This window comes from Microchirus variegatus, assembly GCF_963457635.1.
Source record: "Microchirus variegatus genome assembly, chromosome: 23".
Taxonomy (NCBI): Eukaryota; Metazoa; Chordata; class Actinopteri; order Pleuronectiformes; family Soleidae; genus Microchirus; species Microchirus variegatus.
The window spans coordinates 11,182,204-11,201,012 of NC_139824.1; the positions used below are offsets into that span (position 1 = coordinate 11,182,204).

General features: G+C 40.4%; 1 protein-coding gene across 1 annotated transcript in view; it reads left to right on the forward strand.

Moving 5' to 3' along the window:
* Nucleotides 1-18,809, forward strand: part of inpp4b (inositol polyphosphate-4-phosphatase type II B) — a gene marked incomplete at both ends in the record, with an annotated part of 134,570 nt that overhangs the window by 90,612 nt on the left and 25,149 nt on the right. Inside the window, 2 exons of the mRNA XM_083909515.1 lie at nucleotides 5,029-5,133; nucleotides 9,486-9,594. Coding sequence (XP_083765641.1) covers nucleotides 5,029-5,133; nucleotides 9,486-9,594 — 214 coding nt within the window. The remainder of the gene's footprint in view (nucleotides 1-5,028; nucleotides 5,134-9,485; nucleotides 9,595-18,809) is intronic.

The following is an 18,809-nucleotide window of genomic DNA, read 5'->3' on the forward strand; positions in this document are numbered from 1 at the left end:
TCTTCAGGTGACAGCAGTTCAGATTAAAAACTCTTATTTGACATTCATTTTTTTTACAAGGAAGTCACATTAAGCTCAAAATCTTGCTTCCAGGATGAGGTCAGTTATAGCAGCATTGCAGACTACACGCAGTTGGACAACTACGTTAACATTAAAGGCCACGGTATACTTCTCCGACTGCGTAATGCGTTATCCGATCCTTCATTGTTCTCCGTCGTGGTGCCGGATACGCACTGCAATTTTCCACCCGATCAGTAGGGGTCGCTACGCAAGGTTGTTGTGCTTCTTGATACAGTGAGCAATGGCGTCCGAGAGAGAAAGACTGTTGTTGTTGTTGTTGTCCAGGAACGCAGTTTTAAGATCATTTTAGGCAAGAAATTGGCAATTTAGAGTCTAAACATGTGGTTTGTGTATTAAGATATGACATATTTGTAGTTTGGCGGCGACGGTGATCAGCTCGGACCCTGTGGACCCTCGGTGCGCACTGTGGCCGGGCAGCATTAGCTCGGCCTGTCCCGTTGTCCCTTGAAGGAGTGACGGACACTTATACTATACTACAAAATATTTTGTGCAGCCGGAGACGACGCAGAGACTCTCCGGCGACGTAGAGGGGTCTCCGTAACCTACGTAGAGCACTTTACGCAGGAGTATACATTGGGCTTAAGTAAACATAAAATAAAGTAACTACATATTATAACATGTAAAAGGGATGAGGAGTTCAAGTGAGTTTGGACTGAGGAAGGAAAGGCTTGATTTGTTTGTTTTTCAATAAAAAAAAACCTGTCATATATGACTGACGTGTGATTCCACGGTTAACGCAGCTTGTGTCCACTTTGCGGATTCATCCAAAGAGCCTGTTGTGCTCTCAGCATCGTGCGAACGTGAAGATGGAATCCCTGGCATGTTTGAAAACAGGCCTACGTTGATTTGACAGTCTTGACACTTACAGGACTATGTTTTTCCACTGTGATTTAGTGGGGTTATTTTTTTGTTGTCGTTGTTGCTGTTCAGCTTGTTCGCAGGAACCCCGGGCAGATTTGCCTTTTGAAAGCTAAGGATATTGGTTGTTTGTCTTGTGAAGGAATGAAAGGAGTACAGGGATGTGGCCAAGAGCAAAGAAATGACAGGAAAGAGGAGATACCGACCAGATGTTGGTCAGTACTGCTGGCATCCAGCCCCTTCTGTCACAAAGCCAGCCCACCTGGGTGGACAGATGGGGATCTGATATGGCTAATTCATCTAACCTACAACAGTCACTTGCTCGATTAGTCAGGTCCCCAGAGCTGCGCAGCCGTCAGTGAGACCCTACTGAGCGGGAATGACAGCTGAGCCACTGACTGGAATATTAACCTTTAGAAATAGCTCGTCCTAGCACAGAAATATGATGAGGTGCAACTAAAGAGACCAGTGTAACTCGATCTGCATGAACAAATCTGCACTTACATTATACATTGAGAGTTGTTCTTTATTTTTTAACTAGCATTGAGCTTAAATGTGTCAGCAGACTGATAATAGCGGTTGAACTCTAACTCCCTGAGTGCAGCCTCACAGAGCTCCGCTAACATGGCTGCCAACGTTCACATCACTTAACCATTGGGACCTCTCGCAGTTTGCATGCCTTGGCAATAAAGCTGTCAACATCTAGTGGACATCAGATATGCGAGTAACAGAAAGGCTCACTTAGTACACTGTGAATTATTTAAAGCCTCATGTTTGTCTGTACCAAACACGCACGCTACCGTGATAGTCATTAATGGTGTCAGTCCAATACTGGTCAAAATGACTGCAGGGGATATCAGAAAAAGAAAAACATGCAAATATACAAAATATCACATGAAAATTATTCATTAAGTGCAGGCTTTAAAGAGGAGTGTACCACTAATGTCATGTGGCGGGGGAATGTACAGTACATCTGCCACTCTGCAGGGATGGTGTTTTTCACATGGATTTCTTTTAAAAGCAATTTGAAAGAAAAGTGCTATGGAGGCATCTATTATCTTGCAATTAATTGTATATTTTCATCGTAACACTGAAGCTTGCATTATTTTATGTTTGAACAGAATGAATGTATCGACACAAATCACTGCTCTCAAAAGTAAGAGCAAAAACCTGTTTTCGCTCACGTATTTTCCATCTTCTGTGACGCGACAGCTCCTCTCAAGGGTGGAGTGTAATAAATACTATCTCCCGATAGTATTTGATTGATTTCTATCAGTGCATTTAACTATCCAGATAGTCAAAGTATTATGTTTGGCCAACGTGCCAAATGGTGTAGCAGGTAACATGTTTCCTCATATACACTACCATTCAAAAGTTTGGGGTCACCTATACAATTTTTGTTGTTCTTTTCCATTAAAAGTCACACTTTTATTCATCAAAATGGATGGAAAATATTGTCAAGATATTGACAAGATTAGAAATAATGATTTTAATCCAAAATAATAAGTTTGCCCTTCCGTCAAAGAACCAGCAAAACTGTTTTCAGCTGTGCTAACATTATTGCACATGGGTTTTTTAATCATCCAATAGCCTTCTAACGCGATTAGCAAACACAATGTACCATTAGAACACTGGAAATGGGCCTCTATACACCTATGTACATATTCCATTAAAACCCAGACGTTTGCAGCTAGAATAGTCGTTTAGCACATTAAAACAATGTATAGAGTGTATTTCTGATTCATTTAATGTTATATTCGTTGAAAAAAGGTGCCTTTCCTTCAAAAATAAGGACATTTCTAAGTGACCCCAAACTTTTGAACGGTAGTGTATACTGAGTGTGGCTGTGGGGCTCAGACCATAGTTGTCAATTCCAATTATTATAAGTGACTTTGGGCTTGTTTTTCTGTAAAGACACAAACAAATTCTGGTAGTTGTGAGTTGAGGTTTTTTTTTTTGGACTTGTTGCTTAAGTGTTGTTGTGTATTTGCGCTTGTTCCCTACTCCATGAGTTGTTAAGCAGTCCAAAAAAAAGGGAAAACAAAATCATTAAAAACCAATACCGTCCAATAGGAAATAAATAAATGACTAAGAAAGAGCAGTCAATCTGAATGCAATCTCTGTGTGATTTGCACAGCTTTATTTAGCCTGAGTTGTGATGACGATTGGCACAAAATAAGCTCACATCGACACAGACTGTAATGATCTTTCTGACCTTATTGCAGTTTGAACCCACTTCGTTAGATTGTATTTGGAAGATTAAGAAATGATAGTCATAATAATACAAAAAAGAAGACTTACAGATTGATGGTGCTGTAAATATCTATAAAACTAAAAAAAAAAATAGAAAGAAACTGATGTTAGATTTAATATTGTGCTTTTGTTTCTCTGGCAGTGAATGTTTTTAAAACGATGTATAAAAGATATGTATGTCGTTATTGAATATGACACAAATATGTACCAAAAGGCTGTCAAACATGACTCTGTTAATATTCATTACAATGAAGAAGCTCTATATTGCTGATGTTTGGTCGCACATTACAGCCATTTGATAACAGATTTTTCAGTGCCTCTCCCAGAAGGATTGATATGTAACAATAATAGAGGAGGTCTTGGTAAATCTTTATTAATCACACGGCAGGTATCCAAACAAAGACGGCGTCGCAGCACACGGCAGGCTGAGCGTGACATTCGGAGAAGCGGGTAATAATGAAACAGAGATGAAAAGCCCGTTATTAGCAGAATGACAGAGGCAGAGGCAGAGTACTTAACTTCAAAGTCAGACAACAGAGGAACGAACAACACGCGCGAGAGAAGAGGTGGGAGGCAGGAAACAAAAGTATTATCCAACTGTTTATCAAGAGTGACGGCAAGTAATTAAAAAAAGGAATACTCAAAACTTAAAAAAATGACTGAATGTTATTCTTTAAAGACACATTTTACATCAACGTTGTTTAATATACTGCACATACAATCAGTGTTTTCTATCACTCATCATCTATGAGCTTGCACTAAAGCTGTTTTTATTGGTTATTGGCCGTTTTGTTTTGTCTTTGCGGTGATTCAAATCAAAGGTTTTATATGAGATTAAATTTCGCAGTTCTGAATATTCTCATTGTAAGTGAATTACATACACAACAACATAAAGTTCCCCCTGTGTTGCTTGAGTGTTCTTAAAAGCTTAGCCTTGTCTCGCAGAGGCTCGTCGACCCTTTTTTTGGGTACATATTTTAAGTTTGAGCAGTCAGAGAGTGATTTTGAGCTTAACTCTAAGCCACAAATACGCATCATTTGGCAGGAAACTTCTAATTGGACGTTTTGAGCATAGCAGTGGTTGATAGGGGCATAAAACCCTGTGCTTAAACGCCTATTAGTGGAAGTTTCAAGCAGCTGATTGAAAGCGAGCTACGTCTGAGATGCCTGTTAATCTCTAATTGACACATTCTCTAACTGATCTATGCAAATATGTTAAATGATTTCAGCTTAAATCATTACAGCCAGAATATCTTCAAAGAACAACCACAACCTGAATAATGGTTTGTAGTTTTTTTGCTGCTACAGGTTTGGTTTCTTTGAGAGAAATGGCCGGATGAAATTGTTCTTAATGATTTGAAAGAGGTTTTCTGAAAGCACGTACTTATTACGCAGTCACTCACTGGAGACAAATTGAATTGTCACTGGAGTTTTTATATTGTTTTTCAACTGTTTCACTTTGAATATTGGAGCAATTAAGTTTGTGAAAATGTCCACACAAGTGCAATTGAATCTGCGCTGCAGCTCCACTTCTACAACCTCCGAGTTAAGTGGAACGTAATTAGGTGTTATTTTATTTGACGGATTCCCACGTGTCGATGAATTGGTCATTAAAGCTCGTTCAGTCGCGCGGAGATTATCTTTTCGTGGGAAAAAAATCAAACGCCTACTGCTTGTGTCTCATTCCTCTCTTCGAAAAAACACACGAACAAGACAACGAAGAGGAAGTCGTAGAGACGTTAATACACGATGCTGTCACGGGGGGTTGTGTCTACCTTTAATTATTATGTTTTATTTACAAAAAACGGCAAACTCTGTTTCTCTCTGTCGTTCCAGGTCGGTCATTCAAGCCAAGCTGCTGCAAAGCCCAGAAATCTCTGGAGTTCATCCCAATAAACTTGCACACCCAGAGGATGCGGGTGACGTGCCCCAGGAAAACAGGTATTACACTGCTGTCATAGCCTGGTCTTGGACTTATTATTATTTCATATGTATCGCAGACCTACTCAAAACTGAAAATAACAGGTGAATTGAGGTGAAGTGGTTGTCCACCAGAAAACTGAAATCCTCCACAACATACGAGACAAATGTGGTTGTAATTCCATGCCTGACATCTCCATCTGTCAGGGGCGCTCGGGCGGCCTCAGACAGGTTGGTTCATCGTCACCTAGGCTGAAAGGTGAGATATCTCTCGGCCTAGGAAAGTCAGACAATACACTAATGAATCCCCTAGCGTTTTTTTCAACCGAGAGGAAGACCAGGGCTGTCTTCTCCACTGCTGATCTCTGGCAGGCAGAGTCTGTTACTGCCCTGGAATTGTCCCAGCGTGTTAAAGCAACTAACTGCTGTCTCAGAATATCTGCGAGTGGGCTTGATTTTCAACCTGTAAACTCAATGGTTGAGGAAAAGTTGAAGATCCCATATTATACCCTATTTCTCCAAGTTAAACTAGTTCCCTGGTATCCTAATGAACATGTCTGTGACATGCTTTGGTCAAAATACCATAAGGATGAAGCACCACAGCAGCCTGCCAAAACAGCCCTGTTCAGAAAGCTCAGTTTTGAGTGCCTGTCTCTTTAAATGCAAATGAGACACAGGAAACTACATCAGCCACAGAGGCTACTGGGAGCTAACAGCGGTTAGCATTTGGAAAAGCCATCATTTGCAGGCTCTAGCAGGCACATTGCCATCATATATAACATGTATCCACTGGACAGATAAATCCTCTGAGGCTGGAAGTTTGTGTAGAACTCTGTGCTGCACAGTGGAGCCAAGAAAAGAACTTTTTTCGCAGACTTCTGGTTTTCGGATGCCGTTGCCCTCGCCAGCACTCTCGCGTGTTTTACGGACAAAGCGGAGCTCCGCCAGACAACAATTCCAGGAATTTAGCATAGCATTGTGACGTCCCAGTGAGTGCAGAAGTCAACATCGCATGTTTTATCTCCTGTACTTAGACTGAGGAGTACCACAAAAACATGTGTTTTTTCACACTTTGGCGACTGATAGGGCCCCCTGAGTCCCAAATATAAGGATTTAAAATATTAAAAAGTTGATTTACATTATATGGGACCTTTAAAGTCCAACCATAAATGTATATAAATGTAGTCTTGGTACACCACCAGCTTTTATTGTTTTTATGTCATTGTCACTTTGATTAGAATAATTAGACTTTTTCAACATGAAATAGTGGAACAAACAAAGGTAGGTTAGATTTTAGGTCTTGTTTGAGGATCCTGCGTGAACACAAACCATTGTCAGGATACATTAGAGATCGGCTTCTCAGCTGACATCCCCTAAATCGATGTCCTTTTCCAGTATTTTTACATTAATCAGCTCCCATGACCAACTCAGCTGACACAATGAACCAAACATGTTTTGGTTTTCTCAGATAGAAATGACACGATGAGTGTGAATGTGTTGCGTGCTAAAGCAGGAAAGTGAGATGTGGGAGCAGGTGGTCGCAGGAGGCGATTATGAATTACCCTCAGAAAACATCATCATTTGTCATTTACACTTGCACTATACACTCATTTGTCATTCACACTTAAAGGATACACACTGTTTGGTGACTCACTACCATGTAAGCACAACATCCCCTTTGTTTTGTCATTTGCATCTTTCTTTTTTCTATTATATTTACTGTCTGCATCTCACCTGTTGTTCACTATATCCATAGAAGACAGTCATAAATAAAGGCAGGTATATGAAATGTCCAAAAATTGGCAATATTATTACATCATGAAATGCCATGAAGAACAGAAGCTCTGACTATTTGCTCAGAAAGGTGGAGCATTTAAGTCGCTAACACCTGTACGTGCCAATGTTATTATTTTGTATCCATCTGCACAATAATACGTGCAGGTAGCTGTATATTATTGGCTACATGTACACGTTTGTCAGTTTCACATGAAAATGTTTTGGAGAGCTGTCGGTCCTTTTGGCTGCAGTCTGTGGTTGCTTCATAATGTATTTTTTCATTATTTCTTTTTATGATTTTCCTCCGAACAACACACATGCCATCGTGAATAATAAAGTGCAGCAGCGTAGTTGCACCAAAATGGCCATTCAGTCTGAATAACACAATCTGTGGTTCGGTGAAAAAGGGAAAAAGACATAAATGATTGCAATCAGTCTGGGGGGTGGGGGGGGGGGAGGGACATGAACCAGCTCTTTAATAAAGCTTAATTTCACTTTCCAACTGTAATCAATAGCTATATTGCTGTATTTAATTTTCTCAAGTGATGCATTTCCTTGAGTTGGGTAACCCACTCAACAACACTAAACCATTCATTTTCTTTGTTTTCGCCCATTGATCATACAGCAAGTAATGGGAATATAGGGGGAGCAAACACTGAGAGCTCAAAAAATAATTAATTTGTTTTGCTGGTAATGGATTTATTGTCCCTTTTCAGCCCAAATAGCTCAGCTTGAGTTGAACTGGAAGCATTGTAGCACAAGTAAAAATATATATTTTCATTGTGTAAGGCAGGATTATGAAATGGGTTAAATATGAATTATAACTCAGTCTTGTTCTGGCTGACACAATCAGTGTTATTGAGTGTGTGAAAAAAAGATGGTGCCTGTGAGACGAATAGCAGGCAAATCAAGCACAAATTGGTCATTGTGCTCGATGTCCCTGAAACTCACCATTATTATTCTGGCGCACTTAAGCTGCGGGTGAAGCAATTACAGGGGCTTGGACTCCAGGGGCCAAACATGTGGCGGACAAGGAGCCTCCTGACGTGGGGATAATTAACGGAGGAAACAGTGGGCAGAAGCAAACTTCAAACCAACGTTGATGTATCGCGGTGGCGTTCAGAGGTTTGGAGTCGCTTGTCACATCATTCACATCTCTGTGGTAACGCGCTGGAGCTGCGTTGTGGCATTTCCAACCATTTTTTTCTCCAAAGTGGTTGAGTGTTGATCCGAGTTGTCCGCTGTTCCTTGGTGTTCATTAACTGACCTGGCTATAAATCCCACCAAACTATACACCCCCACATTCCCCTGTCCACCCACTTTACCTCTGCACTGTTTTTACTGATTCAGCTGTCAGCCTCATTCATTACTCATTCAAAAACAAGGCCTGCTTCAGTCACCGCTGTGTTCACCTAGCCTTCTGCGAAAATGTGTGTTTACTTTTGGCGCCGGCGGTATGACATTGTGCCGTCCTTCTGGTTTTAAAATGGTTCCTCTGCTATATTAAAACCAAGAGATGGATGAAGAAAGCAAATACACCAGTTCAGTATAGCAGTTCAGCAGAATAATGCTGAGTTTTTTTTATGTGAGCATTCATATGGTACATCTGCCATTTGTGTATTTATTAAATATATTGTATGGAATGGGAGTGCCACAACATTCACATAGGAATAAAAGCCTTCAGGTGTATTCATAAACACTGAATCAATACTTGGAAAACCTCGCATTATGTTGGTCCTATGGAATCCACCATGGAAAGAAGACACTGGCATACAGTGTACCATGAAATGTTTGAAGTCATACATTTTAAAGAAAAATTGATGTACAAAATATTATTATACTCTGCCCATATATACATTACATAACCATAACATACATTATCTCAAGGCACTGTACATAGACAACAACAGCATACAGAGCAGAGAAACCCAACAATTCACATAATGAGCTAGCACTAGGCATCAGTGGAGAGAGAAAAAACTCAGAAAGAAGAAATTTGCCTCGGCCGGTTGCGGTGAAATGAAAAATGGGGGACAGAGGAGAGGTGGGGGATAGAAAAGACAAGAGGGAGACGAGGTAGAGACAGAGACCAGGAGCAGATATACAACAACTGTGTGGGTGTGTTTTACAAAATAAAAGCATGACAGACACACAGCATTAAAAACAGAGGGTAAAAACGAATTCACACATCCCTCCTTGTACTGCCCAATCATACTGAAACATGTAAGTATATTATCATAGTTGCATGATTACATACTACCAGTTATATTACAGTGGCACAGTGGTTAGTTGTTTTGACTTCTGTGTCTGTGTGCATAACTTCCTTGTGTCAAGCATAGGTCAGGAAACGTCAGCTTCTCATCACAGTCCAAAAGACACGTTGAGACTTTAAATTGCTTATTGTTGTAAACGTCAGCGTGAATGGCAACCTGTCCAGGATTCTTCTCTGCCTCCTGTCCGATCTGAGCTCCTCACTTATCCTTAAAGGATAACTGAAGAGAGAGGAAGGATCATGGAAGTTGAAAAATGTAACTTTTCATAGTATTTTTTTCCCCTCGAATTACATATTTTCTCTCTTTTTTTGTCTCATTATACAGATGCTTTCTATGACATCATCACTGTCGGTGCCCCCGCCGCCCATTTTCAGGGCTTCAAGTGCGGCGGTCTGCAGCGTCTCCTCAGCAGATACGAAGCAGAGAAAAAGAGGTAAGGCGAACACAAACCTGTGCAGCATGCAGACGTGTTGTGCAGGAAGGAATGGTGGGGATTTAATACAAGACACATGCTGAGGGGGAAACGGGCTTATATTGACAAAAGAATTTAACTTGGGCATAATTGTAAGTGACAGACAAATTTGTCACTGGCCTGTGGACTTGATTTTCCAAGCCCCATGCAGTTACTTACAGCCAAGCCGTACTGAATTTAGAAAGGAGCTCCACTTCATCTGACAGCTCAGTTTGACTCGAGGCAACGGGCAAGATGGAAAAGGTTTGATGAGTTCTCCTGCACTGTTTTTCTTTCCTCTGGCAAGCTGTTTTTAGTTGCGTTGTACGGTAACTTTTCACTGAGTGAGGAGCCACACATTTTTTCTTGCACTTCGCAGCTGTGTGCTGGAGCTCATACTTCAATGTAAGAATGACAAAAAAAACAAAACAAATCTTAGCTGACTGAATGGTTGGTGGTAACATTTTTAATACAAAGCATTTAAACTATGAAATGCACCTGGATAACTACTGTAATAAAATAGGCATTGGATGGGCAGCCCATGGCCAAGAGGAAAGGCATTGGGCTCTTAACTAGAGCTGCAACTAACGATTATTTTCCTAATTGATTAATCTGTCGATTATTTTCTCAATTCATCGATTAATAGTTTGGTCCATAAAATGTCAGAAAGTGTTTAAAAATGTTGATCACTGTTGGAAAGGAAGATGTTCTCGAAGGTCTCGTTTTGTCCACAAACCAAAATGATTCAGTTTTAATGATTTCTTTGTTATGTGGAGCAAAGAAGAGAAGAAAATATGCACATTTAAGAAGCTAAAACAATCAGAATGTTGTTTCAATAATGTAAAAAGCTTCAAACGGAATAATCGATTATCAAAATAGTTGAAGATTCATTAAGTAATCGATTAATAATCGATAAATCAATTGATTAATTCAGCTCTACACTCTTTTATTACTATTGCAACAACACATCATCAGTAGGGTAAAACTAACCTGTCTCACGACGGTAGAAATGAAAGGGCTAAGTAGAACCATATAAGGTTCTTCAGCTTGTCCTTATAGGAGAACCCTTTTTGGCTCCAGGTAGAACCTTTATAAAAAGGTTCCACCAAGAACCCTTTTTAAATCCTTTATTCAGGTAAGGAGTTTTAAAGGGTTCTCTGGATCAAAATGGTTCTTACTGGAACCATTAGTGTTACCAAGAACCCTTGAAAAACCCTTTCTTCGGGAAAGGGTTTTTCAGAAGCAAATGGTTCCAGGTAGAACCTCTGCCCTTGTAGAAGGACAATTTTCTAAGAGTGTACTCTTAACAGGGAGGTCGCTGGTTCAATCAAGGATGGGTTAGCTGCCGAGGACAAATTCACTATCACTAATTGGTGTGTTTGCAAAAAATTACTAATTCTAATTATCATTATTTCCCAAGAAGTCCTTGACCTGAAAACACAACACATTTTTAGATGACAAACAATGACAACTGTACTAGAAATTGTGGATGGATTAACACACACATGCACTGATTAAAGGTGCCATCTTACAATCTGTGATTTTCTCTTTTTTTGCTTCAGAACTGAGCATACGTGTCAGTGGAATTCAGTATGTGGTCACTTGAGTGATGCCAGAAAAAATGAAGGGTGATTTCTCCCAAAGCTCCCCATAGAGTGCAAAGTCATTACAGAGCGTGCCAGATCCAATTAGTTACAGAGTTTGCAGCTCAGAAAAGAGAGAGGGGGGAGATGGTGAGGAGTAAGGTGAGAGTATAAAATGGATAACTTGATGGGAAAATAGTTGAAGTGCTATGCTGATAGTAAAGAGCAAAGAAAGGACTTCTTTACGCTAAAGTGCACAAACGCATTTGCAGATGACGGTCAGTTTTATCTCCTTCCACGAACTAGGACGAGGTTAGAATATTTTTTTTGAAGAATCCACTGAAGTGAAATCATTTTCTTTGAATAAAAGATTAGACTTCAGAAAGAATTCGCTGGGGAGACGGAGCTTTTTGTCTCATATTTGACTTAGCTAATCACTCACTGTAGCTTAAATTTTTCCAATTTTACGCCTCGCTAACTGACTGCGGGGCGAGTGCGAGAGTCTTATCCATGTTTGACCTGGAATGTAGTCATTTGTCAGTCATCGTCAGAAATGGAAATAAACTCTGGGAATTGTAATGAAGGTGTGCATTTACTTTATATTATGCACATGTGCAATGATGTAATGGTTCGATTTTATTATGCATGCTCCAAATGTTTAGCCTGGAAGGACCCAATGAGGTTTTTGTTTCCTGTGGATATAGATGTGTGCTTTAGTCCAGGTTAGAAGCATTTAATTGCACTGCAAGTTGACCTGTTTCAGCACAGAAAAGATTCTCGAGCACACACACACACACACACACACACACACACACACTTCTCCTGTCAGAGATAGCCTTTGTAATCACATCTGATTAAAAAGGGAACTATCGGCAAAATGTGAGACTGGGCTATTCAATGTGATATTAATTTGTCAAAGAGAAGCCGGGAAAGGATTGAGGTAAAGGGGGGGGGGGGGACCTGAGCTCAGAGGTGTTACCAGGAGGGCAATAAAAGAACCATTTGTCTTTGTTCCCTGGACACAGGGAGGGGGGGGGGCAGGAGTGTTTTTCCAGATCCATTAAAAACCTGCATTGGCCAAACTTGGCAATGACCAGAGTATGCAATGTAGTTTGTCTCTCAGGATCGGCCGGGCAAAGAGTTTAATCAATAGCTACACTTAGTATTCCTTCAGAAACCCTGCACATGTACACACAGGGCAAGAGCATTTATCTTTCATTAATGCGTACAGTCCCACATAAATGGCTGTTTTAAAAGTCACTGGATTTTTATCCGTTTTTAATTGAACCCTATAGACATAGCTGCGGATTTGCTGAGGTGGTCTAATCTTTCATTAACAGCCTCTGTTGAATTATTCAGCTAATCTGCATAATGATGCAACACACTTTTTGGGAGAAAGATTTTATGGAACTTAAACGTTGCGTGTGTGCGTGCGTGCGTGCGTGCGTGCGTGCGTGCGTGCATGCATTCTTGCGTGCGTGCGTGTGTGCACGTGTATGTGTAGTCGAATTTATGCCCATGCCTTTCGACATGTGTGTCTGAATTCTGTCATTTTGCCTCCTGGTCAAGCAGAACTGCCCAGTGAAACACGACTGCAGTTCAACCCACACTGCACACATTTAATAGAGTCTCTTGGGGGTCAGTGTTCAGATTTATTGTGACTAATAACATGTTTTCCCACAAAATAGTACCATTTGAGTGAACACGGCACCAGACATTGGGACTGATTGAGCCCCCATGATAAAGACTGCAGCATTTTTTTGCTTTTACCTACTCTGGAATCTACCTGTTTCAGGTTCTTTGGATGATGCAGCGAGATGCTGGCAGTCGCCTTGAGGCTTATCTGGTCCCAGATCAGGGTTTCTAGCTTGTCAGTGAATTACGGAGACTAGCTATGGCTGTTTAACTGTGAAGCGACATCAGATCTGTGCCCTGAGGATTCAAAAGCAGATGGGTGTTTTAAAAAAAAAGAAGCTGGCTTTAGATCAGATCTTCCAACATTTTCCAAAAGCAATCTGTATATTTTTGCTGTTGCCACGTGGCAGTGGCCTGGTGCAAAAACTATGATTACAGGGTGCTGTTGAGATGACGAAGGAGGCCTTGGCAGTCACCTGCAGCGATGCAGAGCACTCTGCTGACTTAGCTGCGTTTTTACTCCTGCTGGCTGTCAGCAGCAGGCCACGAACTCTTCATTAATTTTCTCTGCTCCATTAATTAGCCATGCACTGGAGATGTTGGCTTAATTAGGCTTCTGGGCAGAGCAATTTTCTCGCTGTCATTACGTTATAACCAATTTCTATTGATCACTGAGGAAAGGCCAGGGATAAAGTTCATCCTGGACACACTGATAGTTGCAGTAATCTGTCAGTAAACTGGAGTCTCCTCCAATTTTCTTGAGACCCACTAATGTCTGAGCATGTGCGATGGAAAAAAAGAGCATCTTTTGTGATGTTACTGGCCAATCGAAAACACACTGAGCTTCAAATGTCCGCATTTATTTCAACAAAGATCTGACTAGAGCACAGATTCCTGATGCAGCTCACATGTAGACAAGATGCTCTCCTACAATAGAGTTTGAGTCAATACATCGGGGAAGAATTCTGTCTATGGCCCCATCCGATTTCTCCCCCTTAAAATGTCCACTTGGTTTGGAGCGCCCTCAACCACAAATTCCGTGAAAATCCCAAATTCCAATTTACGTGGCTTCCCTATGGAATTGGGACACCGCTATATGCAAATTAGCGTAGTGAAGGTAACGAATGTGCTAACCTACGTTATTTCTGGGTGAGTGAAGACTCTCGATGTCCATCTTATTTCAAAGCTGGGACAGGGTTAAAAAAAATAACCTGCAAAAAAAAATAACCATAAATCAGTCTGAATTATTGCTTATGCATATTATGCTTCATGCACATATTTTCCTATATTAAAATATGCACAGTGCTTAACACATTTATTTATGACCACCTGTCGTAAACAAACGCGAACACATCAATATTGTATACAACTTGTTTAAAACTAAAACTGCTGTTGTTATTTATTTGGCAAATAACAAACTGGATTCACATTTTTATAGCCAAATTTGCAGCAGATTCTTCTAGAAATAAATAATGTGTTTTTCTCAGTTTTTTTGTAAAACAGTAAATTTGAAATTTCATGGATATAATTTTCAGCATTAAAAATAAAATGTTTGCTTAAAGAGCGTCTACATACTGGTGTATTAACCGTTACAGAAGCCTTATGTTGGGTGGTCTGATAAATGATATGTAAATAGAAGTCTGTGGATCCCTTCTGCAGGAAATCCTGTGTCATTTGTCCGTGTGAATCTTGCATGATAAGAAAATGAGCGGTGATACTTTGATGAATCAAAGAGCAGGTGCAAAGCACTCGTACAGTACATGCATTGTGCAGAGGGAGCAGCCGCAGCAGCAGCAAACCTCTGTTTTTATTGCCAGAGGCGCATAGAGCACTTGGGGGCGCAAATAGAAATGAGGTGGGATTAAGAAGAATCCATTATCATACATTATCAGTGAGTGTGCTGGAGTCTGCCAGCAATTCTTTTTAAAAGCATTCCTCTCACTACAATGATGTACTGACATTGTGTAATGGAGTCTGGAGGAGCTTCACCTAAGAGGGAAATAATACTCCCTCACAAGAGTTGCATGTGAAAATATAGTGCCAGCCCAAAATAATATGCCTCAAGGGCCAGATCAATTTGAATATTTGCCCCCGAAGATGTGGAACATCTCGTGGCCTCCGCTGTTTTCATTTTCAAATCCCAGTGAGTGGCTTTTTGTTGGATTGTCTTACAAGCATCAGAAATGTCACAGTTGCCCACGTCCTCACATATTATTTGTGCAAACTTAAAATCACTGCGCTATACCTCTGTATCATAGTGGTACTTAACCCTTTAACACAGACATTTGCAAAAGCTGAGAAGTTGCAAGTCAAAGCAAACGTGTGGTTATTACGGTAATTTCACTCGAATCAGCGTCTTTGTCACCAGAGAGGAGAGAGTTGGAGCAAAAAGCCTGTACATAAGTTTCCATTTTTTGAGCCTGTTTTTGCACATTGAGACAAAAACAACAAACAAACAACAAATGTTATTTAAAATGTGTTTTATACTGTTCATATTTCAGATTTAACACCCCAAATCTGGTGTTTGTGCACAACTGCAGTGTTTTTTCTTTCATTTCAAATTGTTAATACAATATTTTATCATGCAGTACATTGTAAATAACTGCCAGATATTGAAAGTTATTCTGGGAAAATTAGTAAAAAACAAGCACCTGCATGGCTTGAACTGGGATTCTGGTTCACTTAAATGACGTTTCGCACAAATTGAAAACACTTCTGATGGAAAACAAACCCGACATCTTTCAAATTGTTTTGTGAGGCGTTAATCAGCTAAAAGCGAAGACCTTTGAATGTGCGAGCAGTTTGGGATGATAGATGCTAATAAAAATCAAATATTAAACTTAACTCCTGCGTCCTGGAATCGGTGCCGTAATTGGAGTATAACTTTTAATGTGCAAGTTAGATGTATCAGCATATTAAAAAAAAAAAAAAAAACAGAGAAGCAAAACCTAAACAAAGGCTTCAAACACAATTAGTGTGTTTTTTACAGAGGAGACGATGAAACGCACTGGAGGAGTGATGCATATCCTTCAGCCACACTTTTGATGTTTATGTCGTAATGATGCCGTTTCATAATGTATCCATCACGATTCACAACTGGTTGATGCAAATAAGCCGTAGATACTGTCTCGAATCATATCAACTGCTTAGTTAATGTGTTACTTCATTTTTGACTGATATTGTCACCATATTTCTCCGTCTAAACAAGCTTATTCACGTCTCTATCGTTCCCAAGGATGCAGAAGTATCTCAATATATGTGTTGTTTACCTGTGAATGATGTCATGACTCTCTTCCACTATTACTTGCTGAGAATTGTTGGTTCTTTTATATGATGCAAAATCAACTTTTTAATCATTTAAATCCTTATATTTGGGACTCTGGAGGTCCTACCAGGGGGCAAAGTGTGAAAAAAGATGACTCACTCATGTTTTTGTTGTCCTCCTCAGTCTAAGTACAGGATATAAAACACGCAATGTTGACTTCCGTGCTCCTTGGGACGTCACAAGATGCTAAATTCCTGGAATTGTTGTCTCGCTTTGTCCGTAAAACACGTGAGATTGCTGGCGAGGGCAACGGCAGCGGAAGTCCGTGAAAAGTTCCATTCTTGACTCCACAGTGCAGCACAGAGTTCTACACAAACTTCCAGCCTCAGAGGATTTATCTGTCCAGTGGATACATGTTATATATGACGGCAAATTTGCCTGCTAGAGCCTGCAAATCATTACTTATCCAAATGCTAACCGCTGTTAGCTCCCAGTAGCCTCTGTGCCGGATGTCATTTCCTGTCCCTTAAGTTTTAAAGAGATACTACTGAACTGCTGTGGTGCATCATCCTTATGGTATTTTGACCAAAGCATGTCACAGACATGTTCATTAGGACACCAGGGAACTAGGTTAACTTGGAGAAACAGGATATAATATGGGACTTTAAGTAATTCTTTTCCAAAATTTGGTTGGAAATCCATCCATCTGTTGGATTACACAGACAGAAACAGGCAGTTTTTGTGCCTGATAACAAGATCAACAATTGCACACTAGTCCACACTGTGGTCTCGGAGACGCAGGTGGATGTGGTTTAGATGCTGCTCACTATTAACAGAGATAATGACCCCTAATATATAATTAATGCATACTATGTAATTGAGTCTGTACAAATAAGCCTCTTTCATCTACTGTAGCTCTCATATTGGAGAGAGGAGACTTAAATGCAATTTGTAGCCACATTAGAGAGCTCTGCTCTGCATATACAGTGCATGTGCATTCCCGCACGAAATCAGACGCTCGTTGATCTTTATTTCACCGTGGCACAGACAAATTTAGCTTGTGCGTCACTTGTATTAGTCGGAACTCTCAGAGGCAAACCTCACAGTCTGTTGTGGTACTTTTAAGTTTGTTGTTTCTTTTTTTTGGTGGGGGGACAACAAAATAATTTGGTTTGAAATGCTCTAAAATGACGAGTTTCTTGGGACATAGATAAAAAACAACAACACGCAGGCTCGAACTGCTTCACGTATAAAGAATATCAGTAAACATTCATGTACTGTATACACTGGCTGTATACAATGACGCCTTGCGTGGTGTAATAAAAGAGAATTCCCAGTACTGCTGCGTGTGCTGTTATTAGGAGCCTCTGCTTCAGGGAACTTACAGGCTAAGTTACAAAGAACCACCATAACCTTTTATTGTCTTTTTGAAAGAAATATCTCTTTGTGATTATTATATGTAATAGAGCAAGTCGCGGTGTATATATAGTGTTTTGTTTCTTCATTAACTATTGAGATTAGCTCAATTCAACCCATATTTATCCAAATATATCTTTATTATTTCCTTATATACACTTAAGCACTATTTATTCTTGCACTGTTGATTTGTGTTGTGCATTTTTGTGTCCACGTCTTGTTTTTGGCGTAATGTTTTGAGAGTGTTGGCTCATTTACATAATATTAAGCCAAGGTTGAAATGACAAGGTTTTTTCCCATCACATTTGCAGTGTTTTAACTTTGCATGGTTTGACATCTTAGTTGACCCTGTTTGGACTGACAACATTGCTGATAATGCAATTAAAGTTCCCTGCCTGTAGTGAGCCTTAGTGGGGGATCAATTCTGTCCTCCAGCATCAGGTGGTAAGTTCCTACATTCATTATTGCCTGCATAGTCCCCCCACGCCCCCTTAATGGGATTGGATTTGTACTTATGAGTCAACAGGACTGTTATTGAATTGTTAAGAAGTCGCACTCCTCGAACAAATTCTCATTTGCGGTTTTTTTTCTGGAATATCTCCATTGTAGGGATTTTATATCCTTTAGTTCTGCGTACCTCAGTGAAACAAATCACGCGTAAGCTCGCGGGGAATTAACGAGGTTTACAGGCTTGGCTGAAATCCTGGGTCGCTGTGTGGTTAAGGAAATGGGGGAGAAGTTATTGGGTAGAAACGGGGTTGTTCTCCGCTGCCGAGTATTTTACACCGTTTGCACCGTAGCGATTCCTTTGATTAGCTCTGAGCTCGTGGGTGGCAGTCCTCCAGAGGTCTCATTAGCTGTAATGACAAGGCCGAAGGTTTTAAAGTTAACCAGTGAAAGACATAGTTGGTGGCGAGTAGCTACAGATTTTTAGCACTTATTGATACATCAGGTAGTGGTGTTTCCCTTAGGGTGATATAGAGAGAAGCATTTTTCTGGTGCAAAATATTCACAGAGCTGCAGAGTAGTGCACACACCCGCTCTGACTCTTATGTCAATTATGCCGTAGGCTCCTTCTCTGGGGTCTGGCCTACATAGACGCTCGCAGAGCTGACTCTATACTACCTGGGAGGGTTGAAAAATGACGACCTCTATCACGCTACAGTACATGCGATGGCAGGAAGTCAGCGGAAACTCGTTGAAAGTCACTGGAACTTTACCCGTGGAGAATGTTTGATTGTAATGATTTGCCACTGAATCGAAAAAAAAAACTGACAGGAGGTGTTTTTTTGTCTGAG